Raw genomic sequence first — 19,190 nt, forward strand, 5'->3', positions numbered from 1 at the left:
GTTTTAACTTCAGCTGGGTAGCTGAAGCATTGCTATTCTACATGCCCTTTGATGTCTGAAACTTAATAGTTTGTTTTAAAAAATATAGTTTAGGATTTTTTCACATTGTTTTAAACAATTTTAAGAAGTATTTTAATGTTTTTAAAATGTGTATCTTCATTTAAATGTTTTTATTTGTTATTCATCTCCTTGGAGGCTCAAGTGGACTGGGAAGTGATATATAAATACGGGCGGGTGAGATGTGTTAGTGGCACATTGTTGAATCATCATGGTTATTGACTAGACTAGACTAAAAGAAAGTCATGATGAAGTTCAAAGGTGAGACAGGGTGTGATAACATTCTCCAAGTCCTTATTTGAACTAAAATTATGGCAAAACTCACAGGGATTGTAAACTATTAAACAATATTGAATGCATATAATGCAATTTAGATATTAATAGACAAGCCACATGACACTCTTGCAAGTATCTGGTGTAGGTACACGTAAGGTGGAGTGGCAAGTTTGGTGAGAGTCAATTAAAATACCATGCAATGTGATCCCCTTTGAATCTATCTACTGACCTTGTTTCCAGTTTTGAGGTGTAGTCCTGAATGAACAATATAGAAAGCCATTGTGTATATCTTGGCTAATCCTGGAACTAAGGAATCTGAAATATAGATCTTGAAGCCCCCATCTAAGCCAGATGTATCTAGTCATTCATATACTGTTGCCTACAAGACCACAGAACAGTCTTCCTCCATTCTTTCTCTATGTAGTTTCCAATAGGCAGAACAAGTAGGTTTGTGGCACACTTGGTATTCTGCCAACATTGGACTATATTCACCTTGATAGGTCACAATTTGTAAAGACCTGGTATAGTACCTACAATTGGATTAAGGTGACTCTGTAGAATGACTGACTTATGCCTTTCCATTAGACAAAAGACAAAGTTGGAGTCAACGGCCACGCATGGTATTTAGTTAGGGGGCTCTCACCAAAATGGGTGGTTGAGCCTTCTTATTTAGACCATGAATTGCAAGTGACTGAAGGCTAAAATCAGGATGATAATTTGGTGCTGATCAAGGTGGCCAATTGCAACATTCACACTTGCCTCAAACAGACGAGAGGTCTTTCTCCCACCCTGGACATTCCACAGACATATAAATCTCACTTGCCTATTCCAGCAGACCTCACAACCTCTAAGGATGCATGCCATAGATGTGGGCAAAACATCAGGAGAGAATGCTTCTGGAACATTGCAATATAGCCCAATACCCACATCACTGTAGAAATTAGTATGGTCCCCATAAGTTATTTTATTATTTTGAATCCATATTTCTGGGATAATGTCTGCCTTAAGTGGTTTGCACAGTGATGTGTGTTCAGATTAACAAACTGATAACTGCCTTTTGGTTATTCATCTGAAAGGTACAAATCTCTTGCTGAGATTATTTTCAATTGATGGGTGATCCACAGATCAGAGAATTGCCATAGTATGCCTTGAATTCTTTTCTGGTATAGTCTTCCACCTTTCCTGTATTTCATACTTTCTGCTTCTGTCTTGTCATCTTCTGCGGAGTGAGAAGCTTGATGGCCGTAGTGCTCTGGACCTCCCATGGTGCCAAAGTCCCTGCACTCCCATCTTGGAAGGCTCTTTGAGAAATGCACTCGCTGACCTCTTCTTGTTAATTCTGGAATCCTCTCACACTTTCCCCCTTTTCATAGAAAAACTGGCAGCATTTGACACTAAGTCAGTCTCTTGCTCTCTTTTGGTTATTTGTGTGGCACATGGGGAAGGAGCAAGTCAGCTGCCAGCTCTCCAGGACTCTGTTTGGCTTGTGGGAGGGGCAGCTGCCATTCAGGAAGGCAAGGCGAAGGCAAGGGGGGAAGGAAAAGTCAGATGACAAATTACCTACCAACTGGAGACTGAGCAAAGAAACCATTGGCGGCATGTGCTGCCCCAAGGTGCTTCACAGAGACCTAGTGTTTGCTGCTGCTCAGTCAGCGCATCTCCAAGCAATACACAGAGAAAGTGATGAGCCTTCTTTTTGCGTAAGCCTTCAGCATGCTTGTCCTTGCAGCTTTTAGCCCAAACACAGTACAAAGTTCCATTCAGATGCTTCTCAAGTTTTTAATCTGTTTTTTAAAATGATAGCTGTAGTATCAAGGAAGATCACATTTGTGTGAATTCTTGGTCATTTGCCGTTAATGGTTTCGTTAGTCAGTTCCTATTTTTTAATTTCTGAAGAACCCTTTACACAGCCTCCAACATTTCAAAGATTTAAACCGGAACACACGGGTCCGACTATTATTAATTACAAGTAATTAGTATTGAATGATTGCCTAAAACAAAAATGTAAAAATTCCCCCCAAAAACCAACCAAAATATAGGATTTCGCTCAAATGCAAAAATATGAATTCTCAAGAAGCAACATGGACTGAAATATTATGCACACACATTTGAGCGTAAAGCACTGTTGAGACAAAGTAGAAGAAATGTTTGTGTAAACTTTTGTGGACTGAGTCCATTTTATCAGATGTGTGATATGTGTCCATGAAAAAAAATTGTGAGGAAATTCTTTTTTTGTAGTTACGTCTTAAAAGTGCTACAAGATTCCTGTAGTGAGATCATCTCTGTTGCATCCAAACATTTTCATCATCTCTGCCCCTTTGTTTCTTTACCTTTTTTCACTGTGTTTTGTCTCCACATTTAGTTACAAACATGAGCCTGGAGAAATGTCTGCTTTGGACCACTGCTGCCAAAACCCAACATGACAACTGTGCATTGTGCTTTGAGGACTTTATCACACAAGGCTGTGATACTTTCTATAGGCTGTACTTATCACATGACATTGTGTCTTTCCATTGCTGCTTTGCATTTAAATCACCCGTTGGGCACACATTTCCATGGCTGGAAAAGAACCTCAATGGTTCCCAATATTGGAGCTAAAGTGAATGGGCGTGACTTTCCTTCTAATCTCCTCACTGTTCCTAAACAGGCTAAGGATGGTTACAAATGAACAAGGGTATTCAAATACTGGGAGGAGAAGAGATGGACCCGTGTCTTTTTGGCAGATGTGCAGGAAGGGGGAGCAGAAGTGGGGGGAAAATACCAAGACAAGAAAAGAGAGGATCAGGAAAGGAAACCCAAAGGACAGAAGCACAATATTGCAATTGTAGAGAGGTGTAATAATGATTGTATTCAAATTTGCTATGTCACTGGAATGTTCCCATTTGCTTTAGCATTACAATTGTTGTGAGACAACAGCTTGATGTGATAAAGTCCTAAGACATAACTTTTCTAAGCCCTAATTTGAGATAACAAATGTGTAATTCAAAGAGTTTGACTCATAGTTCTGAATATCATCTTTAGGACTTGCCGACCCAACAGTACCCCAGATTTTCTGGCCAATGTGTATCTTTATCTCTTCTTTTCTAATGTACCTCTGCAGACTGCGGTTGGTCTCTTTGAGAGCGTTGTTGAGACTCATCTTCTCTTGCTCACTAACAAGTCATCCCCAATGCACACTGAGAGGATGAACAAGTACCGTGAAGCAGCCAAACTCTTTCAAGGGAAGGTATGTAATCCACAGTGGTAAAGCCCATTTAGATAGCTTGTATGCTTGCATATCATGTGTGTACTGCTTTTAGGCTTTGTGCATACAAAATGGATAAAAACATGGAAGCTGGCAGCTTGGAAGTGTGAACATGACTCAGCTTCTATTCTATACATTACTTCTGTAAGTTTCAGCTTGTTTTTAAAAGGCTACGGTTACTGTTGTTGGCTTATAGTCCTTTGTGGTTTTCCAATTTGTTTTGGTATAGCTCTCCTTTAGTGGAGGCAGAGCTTGGAAAAGTCCCAGAGTCTTCCTATAACGCAAAGAGTTGTGATTCAATCAATCAAATTTCCAAGTTCTGAGTGGGTGATATTATATGATTATGTCCAACTTTTTCCTAAGACATATTTAATTAGGTTGGTGGCAGAACATCCTGAATCTTAATAAAATGCATATGGGGTACAAACAGGGCTAATCCAGAGAGTTTGCTGCCTGAAGCAAAGGGCAAGATGGTATGTCACTCAATTCCATGTACATAACTGGACTATAGTTAAACCTTGCTTCAACACTGGCTTTTGGGGCTTTCACATATTTGGTGGCAACCGGGGCAGTTTGAGAGTGCAGCACAATCTATGGGATACTCTCAGCTGTATTTTCCATAAGAAGAAAATGGCCAATGGGTTCAAGAAAAGCAATGACGGACTGCCACACGAACCATCCAATGTCTGTAGGCTGGAGTGGTTGCATCACTCTGCCTGACAGTAGGAATGGCCCTGGCCTCTGCAGCAAACAGGAGGGTGGCCAGATGCTGTTTCCTGAAAATGCGGAAGCAATCGCTACAAAAGACAAAAAACGCAAGATTTTCATGTCCGGGAATATTGTGTTTTTGAGCCAAATATGTGGATCTTCGCATGTCTGTGTGCCTCTGCAATCAGAAATCACTGGAATCTTTTTATCTGGGTTTGTTCCTGGTTTTTAGATGTTTGTTCCTGATTGTCGTTCCCTAAAACTGAGGTGACACTTGAGTAGAAGGCAAAAACTTTGTTTGTGTGACAGATACTTCATGAAACATCTGGAGGGCACAGTTTTGCTGGCCAGGACAAAGAACAGAACTTTTTCAGTGATTTGCTGCAGTGATGCTCCACATATCCACATCTTGACAGTTTTTTAAAAGTTTCCAGTGGAAGTCCCACAGCGGCCATCTTGGGAGCCTCTAAATCTCGCAACAAAGCATCAAGTCTGGGCAATGAAGGCAGAAATTCCGGGACTAACAGGTCTATATGTGGACCTCTTCTGAAGTCCCAGGATTTTTTTGCCCCTGTTTAAAATCCGTGACTTAGTGCTGCCTGGAAGCGCCTTCAATTTCATGTACTTAATTGGACTATAATTAAAGCTTGCTTCAATACTGGCTTTTGGGTCTTTCACATATTTGGTGGCAACTGGGCAGTTTAAGAGATGCAGCACAATCTATGGGATATTTTACATAAGAAGAAAATGGCCAGTGAGTTCAAGAAAAGCAATAACGGATTGCCACACAAACTGCCCAATATCTCTAGGCTGGTGTGGTTGCATCACTTTGCCTGACAGTAGGGCTGGCCCTGGATATAAGGAGGTAAAACAAATTTATTCTCCACCAAACCTGCTTTTTCTAAGACATTTTTAATCTCTGATGGGGCGATTTCTTATTTGGGTATCCATTGTTAACAAGGCTGATTCTACGATATGGTGCAGAGGAGTGCCAGTATTTTGCTCATTTATTTCTAACCTGGATCCAAGACACAGTAATCACAGTTAATTCGAAAATAACCTGAAGTAATTAAAAGAAATATTGGATGGAACAATTTTGATGGAAATGTTGTGTATTTTGCAGCACTTTGACAATCTTTTTCCTTTGGAATACCAATAAATCTACCTCCATTTGTTTTGTATGTTTGGAGCATGATTCAATAGTAGGGGGAAAACTGGCGTGGCCAATGGAACTCTTGTTCCATTTGCTTTCTCCTCAGGCCTTTGAACATTCATTTGGCCTTAACAAAATTCTCCAGGTGCTGGAACAACACTTCTTTGAGTTTATGGGCCAGGTGAACTGCAATGAGGACAATGAGTCAGAATTTCAGGACTTGTAATTAGGTAGCCTGTAGTCCTACAGTAAAACTCTAGAAACAGAGCAAGCATCGTATTTGACTTCCCTACAGCCTTCTTCTCACATCCACCTGTTTCCTAATGGTAGTGCTGATTTCTATCTCTAATTCTGCTCTGCCTGTTCAGGTTTGCTGTTCTACAACTACGGGTAAATTCTTCCTGTTGTCATTGTCTTCTTTCTCATTTGTTGCTATTGTTTCTAAGTTTTTGATATGATATCAAGAAAGTGTCCTTTTTCAATTACGTTTAATAGATCTAAGGCTGGATCTACACTGCTTTATAACCCAGGATCCGAATCCAGATTATCTGCTTTGGACTGGATTATATGAATCTACACTGCCATATAATCCAATTCAAAGCGGATAATCTGGATTTTATATGGCAGTGTAGAAGGAGCCTAAATAGGAAGCTGATACATTAAATTGATTGGAACAAATAATCAGATCATTTTGTGTTAAAATACATTACCCACTGTCCTGCAGTATGTGGGTACCATGCTTATAATGAGTCTAGCTCGGGCATGGGCAAACTTTGGCCCTCCATGTGTTTTGGACTTCAACTCCCACCATTCCTCAAAGCCTCAGGCCCCTTCTTTTCAGCTTAAGTGGATGAGGGGGAAAAGGAAAGGGTCTGAAGCTGTTAGGAATTGTGGGAGCTGAAGTCCAAAACACCTAGAGGTGTCTTGTAACAGACTTGCAGCATAGCAGGATGGGTGTATCTCTGCTCCAGTGAACAAATTATTTTTAAGTAAAAAGAGTATTAAAATTATTCTTATTACAAAGTTTTCCCACCCTATCAGGAATATTTAGGTATTAAGGATTACAGCCCTTTACTAATCTTAGATGAGGAGGCCCATGGATGACTGCAATGTAGGTATGACTGGGTGAGTCCAGGTGGCAGACTGATCTAGCCTCCTTGCCTAATTGGATGTTAACTTTGTTCAAGCTGCAGGGTCAGTGGAGGTCCACAGTCACACTTCTCAAGGACAGGGTTCAAGAACAATGGCAAGGAGGGCTTTAAGAACACAAATGAGTGATTCCAAAAACTTAGCTTGCCTCCTGCTTCCCCTCTTTGGAGGTCAGGTCCTCTCTCCTGAGTTGTGCCAATAAATTTGTCTCAATCTTTCCTAAATGATGGGGACTCAAGGATCCGGGGACAGGGGAGAGTAGTGATTTTGAAAATGGCTGGTTGAGCACAGAGAATGCAATGGGTGTGAAAAATGCTAGTGTATGCCCAGTCTGGGGGAATCTGTCATGTAGTGGCCTCTCTGGAGGACAGAGACACACAGGATCCTCATGGAGGTGCCACTCTTCCAAGTTCTTTGATATATTTTAGGAATCTCATTATTATGGTCATGGAGGGTTGAAGACTTGGATGAAAGGTCACACCAGTGGTTCCTCCCCTTCTCAAGGCAAGACAAAAAAAGATGAAAATGTTTCCACTGCAATGTTTAAATTTGTAATTGTTCCCAATGTTGTTTAACATCTACATGAAGTTGCTGGGAGAGATCATCTGGAGTTTTGGAGTTTGATGCCATCTGTATGCAGATGACATTCACCTCTATCACTCCACCTGCTGCTAAGAAGGCTGTCCAGGTTCTGAACTGGTGCTTGGTAACTGTGATGATCTGGATGAGGGTGAACAACTTGAAATTGAATCCAGACAAGACAGAGGTACTCCTGGTCAGTTGTAAGGCCAAACAGGGTATAGGGTTACAGCCTGTGCTGGAAGGGGTTACACTTTCCCTGAAGACACAGCTTCACAGCTTGGGGGTGATACTGGATTCATCGCTGAGCCTGAAATCCCAGGTATCAGCAGTGATCAGGGCTGCTTTTGCATAATTAAAACTTGTGTGCCAGTTGCACCCGTATCTTAGGAAGCCAGACTTGGCCACGGTGGTCCACACTCTTGTTACATTCTGAATAGATTACTGCAATGCACTCTACGTGGGGTTGCCTTTGAAGACTGTTTGGAAGCTTCAAATGGTCCAACAAGTGGCAGCCATATTCATTACTGGAGTGACGCACAGAGAGCACACAACCCTCCTGTTATGCCAGCTCCACTGGCTGCCAGTCTGCTATTGAGCACAATTCAAAGTGCTGGCTTTAGGCTATAAAGCCCTAAACGGATCCAGCCCAGCTTACCTGTCTGAACATATCTCCCTCTATGAACCATCCCAGAGGTTAAGATCTTCTGGGGAGGCCGTGCTCTCTACCTCACCTCCTTCACTGGCACAGTTGGTGGGAATGAGAGACAGGGCCTTCTCATTGGTGACCTCTTGTCTATGGAACTCCCTCCCTAGTAAAATCAGATCAGCTCCTTCCTTTCTGGCCTTCAGAAAGAAAGTAAAAACATGCCTATGGGACCAAGCCTTCTGATAGTAATGTAGTGCAATAAATGAATACGGAAAATGTGCAATGACGACTGGAATGGCTCTGGACTATGATATTGGATTGTGTGGTTTTAATAACAATTGGTTTAATGTTTAGATGGTCCAGTTCTTTGGTTTTAATGCAAATGTTTATTTTAATTGTATGTTTGCCTACTTGTAAGGCTGCTTTGAGTGCCCTTTGGGGTGAGAAGGGTGGGGTATAACTATGGTAAATAAATAAATAAACTTGTTAGATTTTGGGGCTCCAGTTTCCCCTCAGACAGAGAAGAAGAAAAAGAGCCTTCTACAGTATGAGCTTTGGTGCATTTAATTTCCCATTTTGCTGAGGAAGATGGAGAAATCATCAAACTAGCTTCTGGCCTAGGCTTTGGGTGATGCAACCGAAGGGGTGCCAGAAATTAGATCTTAATCTAAGCAATATGTTCTTGTTGCTGTCTTTCCTGAGATTATTGCAGTGCTTTGGAGAGAGAGAAGTTTCACTCAGAGCCTGCCAAGTCTTTGCCAGCTTAAACAGAACATCTATTCACTCCTGCCTGAAATTATGGAAAAATTTAAACGTTCTCTTATTGATGCTTCTGTAGCTGGCTTGATATCTGAGTCTCTTTTTGTAGGGATGGGGATGACCCCCACCTCAAATACTGAGGAGAAAAAAATCGTAGGCTTTTTGTGTAGGTCCCATGAGCCTTTGGCTCTCACTATTCAAGCAGTTTCAGCTTCTTTAGTGAGAGCTACTAGATGGACAAAATACTATCTTCCTCAGATCTCTGGAGATGGGACCAAGGTTAGGTAAAATATTAATAAATTGGCCAAAGTTTTTATGGCAGACGCCAGTCTCAGTTCAGTACAATTTGCCCTTAGGGCCATGACAGCTGGGGTTGCAGCCAGACACCAATTTTGGTTAAAATTGGAATGTGGATACTCACTTTAAGGCCAATTTGGCAATCCATTCTTGAAGGGTATTAAAATAGCTCAGATAGTGGGAGTTCCAAGTCTCTCAGATCAAACTGACATTCTTTTAGACCAGTGGTTCTCGACCTTCTAATGACACGACCCCTTAATAAAGTTCTTCATATCGTGGTGACTCCCAACCATAAAATTATTTTTGTTGCTACTTCATAACTGTAATTTTGCTACTGTCATGAATCATTATGTAAAGATATGATATGCAGGATGTATTTTCATTCACTGGACCAAATTTGGCACAAATACCCAATACGGCCAAATTTGAATACTGGTGAGGTTGGGAGGGGATTGATTTCGTCATTTGGGAGTTGTAGTTGCTGGAATTTATAGTTCACCTACAATCAAAAAGCATTCTGAACATGATGGAATTAAACCAAACTTGGCCCACAGAACTCCCATGACCAACAGAAAATACTGGAAGGGTTTGGTGGGCATTGATCTTGAGTTTTGCAGTTGTAGTTCACCTACATCCAGAGAGCACTGTGGACTCAAACAATGATAGATCTGGACCAAACTTGGCACAAATACTCAATATGCCCAAAAGTGAACATTGGTGGGGTTTGGGGAAAATAGACCTTGACATTTGGGAGTTGGAGTTGCTGGGATTTATAAAGAGAATTCTGAACCCCTCCAATGATAGAATTGGGCCAAAGTTCCCAGACAGAACTTCCCACACATACTGTGTTTTCTGATGGTCTTTGGCAACCCCTCTGACACTCCCTTGCGATCCCCCCAAGGGTCCAAGCCTCCAGATCTGGAAAGCTGGATTAGGGCCTTTCCAGTTGTAAAATTTATTCTTGACTTGTGATGGGTTACTCCTTCAGGAATCTGGGGCCTTTGAGTAGGTCATTACTTAGTCCAGTTGGTATTTCGGCTGAAGGATTTCTTGAAGCTATAATCCATGCTTTCCTTTCATCAAGGATTATCATCATTGAATTCTATTGCAGTGGACCTCTTTTGATCACTCATCATTATCTAACTGCCTGTGTGAGCCTTTTGAAATATTTTTTCATCTTTGCTTTTCTCTTCTTGCAGCTACTTTTTATCTTGGTGGACATCCTGGCAAAGGGCAATGACCGGGTTATGTCTTATTTCCACTTGAAGAAGTCCCAGCTGCCTGCGCTGGCTGCGTATCATACTCCAGATGAGGAGCAGGAAGTGCTGTCCTTGGATGACATCTCAGTGGAGATTATAAAAGAGTTCTGTGATGGCTTCTTACAGAAATTGCAAGCAGTGAGTATTTGGGGCCAGTTCTTAAATGACTTCTTCATTGGGTAATCACAGCTTTCTGTTCCATTATTATCCCCTGCTCTTTAGAAATGTGTCAGCTCTTCTATATTTGTCTGGAATACAGTTCCAATCTTGACAAAGGTGGTATGGATTAGATGAACTTAATAAATTACTTCTGGCTACACCTACTAGTGCAGTGTTTCTCAACCTTCCTAATGGCGCGACCCCTTAATACAGTTCCTCGTGTTGTGGTGACCCCCAACCATAACATTATTTTCGTTGCTACTTCATAACTGTAATTTTGCTACTGTCATGAATCATTATGTAAAGATATGATATGCAGGATGTATTTTCATTCACTGGACCAAATTTGGCACAAATACCAAATATGCCCAAATTTTCATACTGGTGGAGTTGGGGGGGTGTGTTTGATTTTGTTATTTCAGAATTGTAGTTCCTGGGATTTATAGTTAACCTACAATCAAAGAGCATTCTGAACTCCACCAATGATGGAATTGAATCAAACTTGGCACACAGAACTCCCATGACCAACAGAAAATACTAGAAGGGTTTGGTTGGCATTGGCCTTGAGTTTGGGAGTTGTAATTCACCTACATCCAGAGAGCACTATGGACTCAGATAATGATAGATTTGGATCAGACTTGGCATGAATACTCATTATGCCCAAATGTGAACACTGGTGGAGTTTGGGGAAAGTAGACCTTGACATTTGGGAGTTGTAGTTGCTGGAATTTATAGTTGACCTACAATCAGAGAGCATTTTGAACCCCACCCAACAAAAGAATTGGGCCAAATTTCCCACACAGAACCCCCATGCCCTGAAGTGACCTGCACAAACGTCCCTCCAGCCTCACATGCTTTCTCTTGCCTGTGCATGTGCACCGTGCTGTCATGCGCCAAGCACGCCTGCTCTCCCCTCCCCACTTGGTGTCCCTGAAACAGCCCTCCCCTTGTCTGACAGGCCGGCTGAGAGGCTGGCCAATCACAGTGGAGGAGGGCTTTTGGCAGGAGGATTCGCCATCTGTTTCCAAAAAGGAAGAGAAGGACAGGCGGAGAGATCTTCAGTCTTCTCTGCCAAAGGGGTTCCTAAAGCCATCAGAAATATATGTTTTCTATGGTATTTGGTGACCCCTCTGAAAACCCCTCATGACCCCCCAAGGGGTCCTGACCCTCACATTGAGAAAGCAGTTCCTTTCCAGTAGTATAACATTGGCCCTCAAACTGGAAAAGGCTCTGCACTTGGATTCTATATTTCTTATTAGATCTATTATGTTTAAAGGTGTGAGTTCTTGGAAGTGAGGACAGTAAGTTTTTCATATATTTAAAAGGGTTTTTTTAGTTCCTTCACTGTCCAAGACTATAAGCCAAGACTGAAGGCCATATTTCTGTGATTGTTATAATTTCTATCGATACACAGTCATGGGACAGTGGACGGGCAAAATTCTTATGTGAAAATGCTCTCTAAATAATTAATATTTCCCCAAAGTTGGATTGCTTCTTCTGAAAAAATGTGCAGTCTTAAAAGATATGCAGACTTATTTTGAAAATAACCTTTGAAGCCCGATTGGTTATGTTGAAAATAACCTCTGAAGCTCAATTGGATGCAATTATGCTAATTGGAGAAATGTGAATGATTATATTTAATGTCTATTTTCTTCTCTGGCTCCAAAAGTTTGTTTTCACAACCTTTGGAAATGTTTGGTTCTGTTCCTTTATTTTTATTTTGCCAGAGAATGGGGAAGGAGGTTTGAGACTCATGGAAAACTGTGGAGCTGTGGTGGAATATATGCGTAGGTGTTGGGGCAAAGGGACTCTCCAGACCGAGGGAAAACTTTGGGAGCTGGCATAAGCAAAACTGGCTCATACGCAGCTCTGGGAATGATGGGGCCAACTGCTTTCGAGCACAACAAAAATGAGCTACCTTTGCATTGTGAATCACACTAGGAAAGCACCCACTCCAATATTTCATAGATGAAAACGGGGTCACTTGCCCTTAAGCACATCAGAATGTGGTCAAGATCACAAAATTAAGAATGAGGAAGAACACACAAACTAAGAAACTCTACAGCAGTTTGCTTTTGTCTGAGTCAACTGGCAATGGCAAGATTCTGCACCTTTGCCTCTCTCCTCACTTTTGCACTTTGAACTCAGTTTGCAGCAAGTGAAGTACCTTATTTAGGAGATCCCTCATTGTCTGAATATGATGGCCTTCCAAGTGTGGTGTCTTGGCAGTGGGTACGAAGGTGATTGTGGAACCCTATTCTTGACCCACATGTTCTTCCACAGTGAGGGCGTTGGTTTCCAGGTGGAAGGTGGTCCCGGTCCCGGTTGGCTTGACGTGCCTTCCTCTTGGCACGTTTCTCTCTTTTGCCCTCTATTCGTGCCTCTTTCCTGTCTCCCAACATTCCGTTTTCCATTCTTGAGTTGGGAGTAGAGTAATTGCTTTGGAAGACGGTGATCTGGCAATTGGACAACATGCTGAAGTAAGCTGAAGACAAATAGGGAATGAAGGAAGAGGAGAGAAACTGAGATATTTTAAACACTGTTGAAAAAGCGAGGCAACAGAGATGAGTTAAGACTATTGGAGGGTGTGGGAATGGCAGTATATACATGCATTTACAGAAATCAAATAAACTCATGCCATATATCCGAAGTTACATATGGGGTGCTTTCTCACCCATCCCTTGTCAGGTATTTCTCAACATTTTTTTAACAGAAGCTCCAAGAACCCCCCCAGCGAGCATGGCCATTGGCTATGGGACTCTGGAACCCACAGTGATCTCAGCAAGCCTTCTCAAACCCTTTTAGCATTAATTGGTAAATGGTTATTATTATTATTATTATTATTATTATTATTATTATTATTATTTATAACCTTCTGCAGGAAACTCAAAGCGTCTTAACATAAAAGCATCAGCATACAATTTAAAATGTGCAAATGTGCAAATACTAAAACAGGATTAAATATAAACAGTATTAGAAAAATTATTTATTTACAACAACAACAACAACAACAACACTTTATTTATATTCTACCCTATCTCCCCAAGGGGCTTAGGCTGGATCACAGTACACATACATGGCAAACATTCAATTCTGTTTTGGACAGATAGGACAGAGACAGATAAAATACAAAGGAGGTATGTTGTGTCAACGTCCAGCTTTGGAGGTTGTGCTTGAATCCAGCCACAAGGGAGTGCTGTCGCTTCGTTCTCTATGACAAAGAGCCATCAGGACTTCCTCCTTCTTTTTGATCGCAGGGCATTTTCTAATCTTTGTCTTTATGGTGATGTAAAATACCTCTCCTGCTTGTTTAGTAGTACCTAATTTCTTTACTTACAACTCAAGCTGTTTTTGAACTGCTTAGGTAAACAGTGAGTTGGGCTGACAGGTGGGTGCTCATGCTGACCTGGGGCTTCGAACTGGCAACCTTTCGGTTGGTGATTTACCAGCTATGCTAAAGCCCGGTATACTATATTTATACTCCACCCTTCTCAACCCTGAAGGGGACTCAAGGCAGCTTACACATAGGCAACTATTCAATGCCTTAAGAACAACATAAAATTAAAATAAACATTTAAATTGAAATTAAAAATTAATATACATTAAAACATTTAAAAACATTACCACACCATCCAAAATTCTCAGTTACAACCATTCAAACATATTCAAAGTTAAAAACCAGTCTTCTAGTCTTCCTTAAAGAAACAATGCAAGTTAATACCAAAACATCTATGGATTCTGCTAGGGCTTCAGCAGCTTACAGGAACATGTTTGCAGATCTGCAAATGTTGAAACTGCCTGAAGCTTTTGTCCAAAAAAGGGAAACAACATTCCAGTCAAATAGGACCTGAAAAAGCCTGCTTGTTTTGTTTCAGGATTTGTTATTTCTGGTTGGTCAATAGTTTTACATTGGAATTCATGATTTAGGCTTGGTTTTCAGGACAGAGGATGCTAAGTACTTGTGCCCTGAAGAGGGAGTAACCTGATGCCAGGCGTGTCAAGTGAAGCCCCACAAGATGTCATGTATGTACCCCATGTGGAGAATTAAATTTAAATCAAACATTTGTCCTGGCTTTTTAGAACTGAGTTTCAGAATTCCAAATTCACTCACTTACACACTTTCTCTTTTCTCCATTTTATAACAATTTAGCTCAGCACTAATGAATCATGTGTCAGGCAGAGTTCTCACCCTCTTTGGGGTGAGGCAAACCCCTTCTGAAACCAAGTCTTGTTCCTGTAGCTCTTCACTGTCAACAATGGTCTGGCAATGGCTTCCAGCTTCTACCTCAGTCCTATCTGAAAATACCAGGGAGTGAACTGGGGCCCTTTATGTATAAAGCATGCTACTAAGTGCATTGAAACTATACAGTTGTAGTGATACAACCGTCCCCTGCCATATATTGTTGTGACCCACGCGTTGCTGTGGCCCATGGGGGTTCTGTGTGGGAGGTTTGGCCCAATTCTATCATTGGTTGTGTTCAGAATGCTCTTTGATTGTAGGTGAACTATAAATCCCAGCAACAACTCCCAAATGACAAAAGCAATTTTTTTGAGTGAAGGACATACATTGGGTTGTTAGGTGTCTTGTGTCCAAATTTGGTGTCAATTCATCCAGTGGTTTTTGAGTTCTGTTAATCCCACAAATGAACTTTACATTTTTATTTATATAGATGTCATGGATTCATCTTATGGAATCCTGAGCATTATAGTTTGGTGAGGCATTAGAAGAGTTCTCTGGTTGGGAATAGACAACACTCCTACCTAAGCTACACATTCCAGGATTCCATAGGATGGAACTATGACAGTTCAAAGGGAATTATAGTGCTATAATTGTTTGAAATTTGATTGTTTTAATGTGAGAATGATAATTCAGCCTTGCTGTTCATATAGGTTCCTCTTTGAACAAAGTACGTATATCTTGATGTTTCATACAAAGATTATTTGAGAGGGTTTTCTCATGTTTTCAGATGGCTCATGTAAAGGATAGTGAGACAACGTAAAAGGCCTATGAAATGCTGCAATGAAGGGTCTGAATTTCACCAGTTTATTTATTTACTTATTTATTTGCTTCATTTTTACCCCTCAGGGTGACTTACAACGTCGGCGAGATTCAGTGCCACTTAAAACATAGTCATAAAACCTATACCATTTACTAAAAATAGTTAAAACAGTTAATAATAAACAAATAGAATAATAACAGGTTGAAACACATAAAGTGCATGATTCCATTCATCCGTAATCCTTGCTCATAATCCTTATTCAGACTGTGTCGAAACTGTAATGATTCATTCTGCAAACACTTGTGTACAGAGCCTTGTCTTTTAACTTTTTTTCTGAAAAGCAGCCAAGAGATGGGGCCTGCCTGATGTCACTGGAGAGGGAATTCCACAACTGGGGGACCACCACTGAGAAGGCCCTATCTCTTGGTCCCACCACCTTTGCAAGTGTGATTGGTGGGACCGAGAGCAGGGCCTCCTCAGCTGATCTTAAACTCTTGCTTTCTCATAGGAGGAGATGCGTTCGGACAGGTAAGTTGGACTAGAACCGTTTAGGGCTTTATAGGACAAGTTGCTTTGTATAGCTCTTTTCACCTGTCTCCATTCTCTCTTTATACCAAAGATCATTGGTTGAGGAGGCCCTGCTCTCGGTCCCACCACCTTCACAACCGCAATTGGTGGGACCAAGAGCAGGGCCTCCCCAGCCGATCTTAAGGCTCTTATTGGTTCATAGGCGGAGATACATTCAGACAGGTAAGTTGGACTATAACCATTTAGGGCTTTATAGGCCAAGTTGCTTTGTAAAGCTCTTTTCTCCTGTCTCTATCCTCTCTTTATACTAAAGATTATGATATTGACACTCTTCCCCTTGTTTTGTTTTGTTTCAGAAAGAAAAGCTTAAGACGGAGGATAATGTCCTGAAAGAGGAGCTCTGATTCCTTTCCAATTTGAACAACAGCATGTGTCCTCTGCAGTTCTATACTTAAACTTGTTTTTGATGGGAAAATAATCAACTGCAATTCAAGAGCCCGGTGATCTTGACAACTTGAAAAACATCTCAGGCTATGCCAACTGAATGGATATACTTGTCATAAATCTTTCTGTTAAATATCCTATGTTATAAGTTCAGTCTTTTCGCTTTTGTTCTTAATTCATTAGAATTTGAACTGTATTGAAAATGATTTATTTTTATTTATATTATTTATGCATTGAGTTCATATCTTATCTTTCTACAAAGATGGGGATATGGTGGAAGTCTTGTGGGCTGCTGGCTAGAGAATTGGAAATAGAAAGCATTGGCTGTTGCACAGCTAGGTACATGTCAGCCAAGCAATCTTTACTCATTGGAAACCAGTAGCACAGTAGAACAATTACCACAGCCTGTACCTTAGTCAGGGAGCTGGTTTCACTGTACATGGTCTTCACCTGGTTTCTCAGTCTACTTGGCACAATTGGAGAAGATCTGGAAACAGTAAAAACCAGATGCCGGTACTAAGTGTTAACTAGAGAAGAGGTTTTATCCAGCTAATACCTTAAAGTGTTTCTCAACCTGCATTTTTCAACCTGGGCGTTGGGACCACTGGGCAGGCTGAGAGGGTGTGTCAAAAGGGTCGCCAACAACCATCAGAAAACACAGTATTTTCTGTTGGTCATGAGGGTTCTGTGTGGGAAGTCTGGCCCAATTCTATAGTTGGTGGGTTCAGAATGCTCTTTGATTGTAGGTGAACTATAAATCCTATCAACTACAACTCCCAAATGTCAAGGTCTATTTTCCCCAAACTCCGCTAGTGTTCACATTTGGGCATATTGACTATTCATGCCAAGTTTGATCCAGATCCATCATTGTTTGAGTCCACAGTGCTCTCTGGATGTAGGTGAACTACAACTGCAAAACTCAAGGTCAATGCCCACCAAACCCTTCCAGTATTTTCTGTTGGTCATGGGAGTCCTGTTGCCATGTTTGGTTCAATTCTATTGTTGGGTGGAGTTCAAATGCTCTTTGATTGTAGGCAAACTATAAATCCCAGCAACTACAACTCCCAAATGACGAAATTAATCCCCTCCCAACCCCACCAGTATTTAAAATTTGGGTGTATCGGGTATTTGTGCCAAACTTGGTCCAGTGAATGAAAATACAGCCTATATATCAGATATCTACATTACGATTCACAACAGTAGCAAAATTAATGTTATGAAATAGCAACAAAAATAATGTTATGGTTGGGGGTCACCACAGCATGAGGAATTGTATTAAGGAGTTGCGACATTTGGAAGGCTGAGAACCACTGCAATAGAAGGATGCAATGTATGCACTTTGTGGTTTCCATTTTGGGGAAATAGTTTTGTGAGGCACAACAGGAAGTCCATCTGCTGTAGATTAAGGCTGAAGTTTTGATTTGAAAAAGCATGGTGTACAAATGCACCCTCACAGGGATACCAACAGAAGGTAGACTGAGAGAGACGTACCTATGTTGATATTTTAAAATGCTTTAAAATGTGGTGTGTGGGTTATACTTGGGTGGCTTTAACTGGAGTACTTGTTGGTCTGCAAATGCTGAAGAGTGGAGAGGTATGGAAAAAGAGTGTGAGCTTTCTCCTTGAGCCATTTTATCACAACTGTGCCAAGGAGCTTGCCTCACTCTTGGCTCACTTTCCAGACTGAAAAGATTGCTACTGCATCAAACAGTTGCCACATTGTCCCTCAGGAATGGATTTGACTTTGAGGGGAACTACTAAGTGCTGCAGAGCAGAGACACTACAGAACACCCCCTGTCTAACATTGGCCCATGGAGCGGAGGAAGAGGTAAAAAGCAAGTCTTGTTCTTGCCCTGTTCAGCACCCATCTCTGAAGCCTGAAACCAACAAGAGTGATGAGTGATGGCAACAGCTAAGGGAATGAGATATACTGCACTGCCAATGGTCCTGAAGGAAAGAAATCTCTATCCTGAAAAATAGCTTGTTGTATCCTACATGCTATTGCTGCCTCCTTTCCCCCTGCTTGCTGTTTTTTTAATCTCATAACTTCATTACCCACTCTTAATTACACTGAATCAGTACCAGAACTGCAGGTTTGGACAACTTACTATGTAATCTTGGCACAGGAATACATGTGGAACTCATACATTTCAGCTTTGGATCGTGCTGCATTCAGAGCTGGCAAAACAAACATGCACACACATGCCAGATCTTAGTAATCACACTGTTAAAATGCCACGGTAATTCATTAATCTTTTAAGTAACATGGGACCCACTGTCACTTTTAGACATTTAAATAACAATAATTTTAATGTTAGGGGTTCTTTGCATAATAATTTTGCAGAAGTTGGGGACAGAATATTTTAAGTGGCATTTTGTGTTGTGTGTTGTGGTGTTGTGTAGGTTTTGGAAGACGCCTGTGCGTGAATTTAATTTATGTGTGGAGATAGATGCACAGCCTTCTTACACCTTCACAGCTTTGTAACATGTACAATGTTATCATCTGCCTGTTTCGTCGCTGAGGTCTTCAGATTGTTTCCATGGATTCCATGGATTGGGTCCTCCCCTGCAGCCCCTCTTAGGAGTACATGACTCCGACGGAAAATGTAAGGCCCTTCACCATAACAAGGTGACAATCCTGCAAATCTCTTGGGAAGACACGCGGACAAATGTCAGCATGCTAGAAGAAGCAAAGATCACCAGCACTGAAACGATTCTTCGCCATCAACTTCACTGGACTGCCTATGTTATTCAAATCCCCGATCACTGTTACTATACCCCCAACTCAAAAACGGAAAATGGAATATTGATGGACAGGAAAATAGATTTAAAGATGGTCTTCAAGCCAAGCTTAAAAACTGTGGCATAGACACTGAAAACTGGAAAACCCTGGTCCTTGAACATTCTAACTGGAGGTCAGCTTTTACCA

General features: G+C 41.2%; 1 protein-coding gene across 1 annotated transcript in view; it reads left to right on the top strand.

Moving 5' to 3' along the window:
- The window catches only part of ERP27 (endoplasmic reticulum protein 27), a 33,800-nt gene extending 17,399 nt beyond the window's left edge, over positions 1-16,401 (top strand). The window contains exons 5-7 of the mRNA XM_060776127.2: positions 3,434-3,559; positions 10,071-10,268; positions 16,174-16,401. Coding sequence (XP_060632110.2) covers positions 3,434-3,559; positions 10,071-10,268; positions 16,174-16,221 — 372 coding nt within the window. The 3' untranslated portion in view covers positions 16,222-16,401. The remainder of the gene's footprint in view (positions 1-3,433; positions 3,560-10,070; positions 10,269-16,173) is intronic.
- The last annotated feature ends 2,789 nt before the right edge of the window (positions 16,402-19,190 follow it).

The sequence above is a fragment of the Anolis sagrei genome, chromosome 5, assembly GCF_037176765.1.
Source record: "Anolis sagrei isolate rAnoSag1 chromosome 5, rAnoSag1.mat, whole genome shotgun sequence".
In the NCBI taxonomy this organism is placed as follows: Eukaryota; Metazoa; Chordata; class Lepidosauria; order Squamata; family Dactyloidae; genus Anolis; species Anolis sagrei.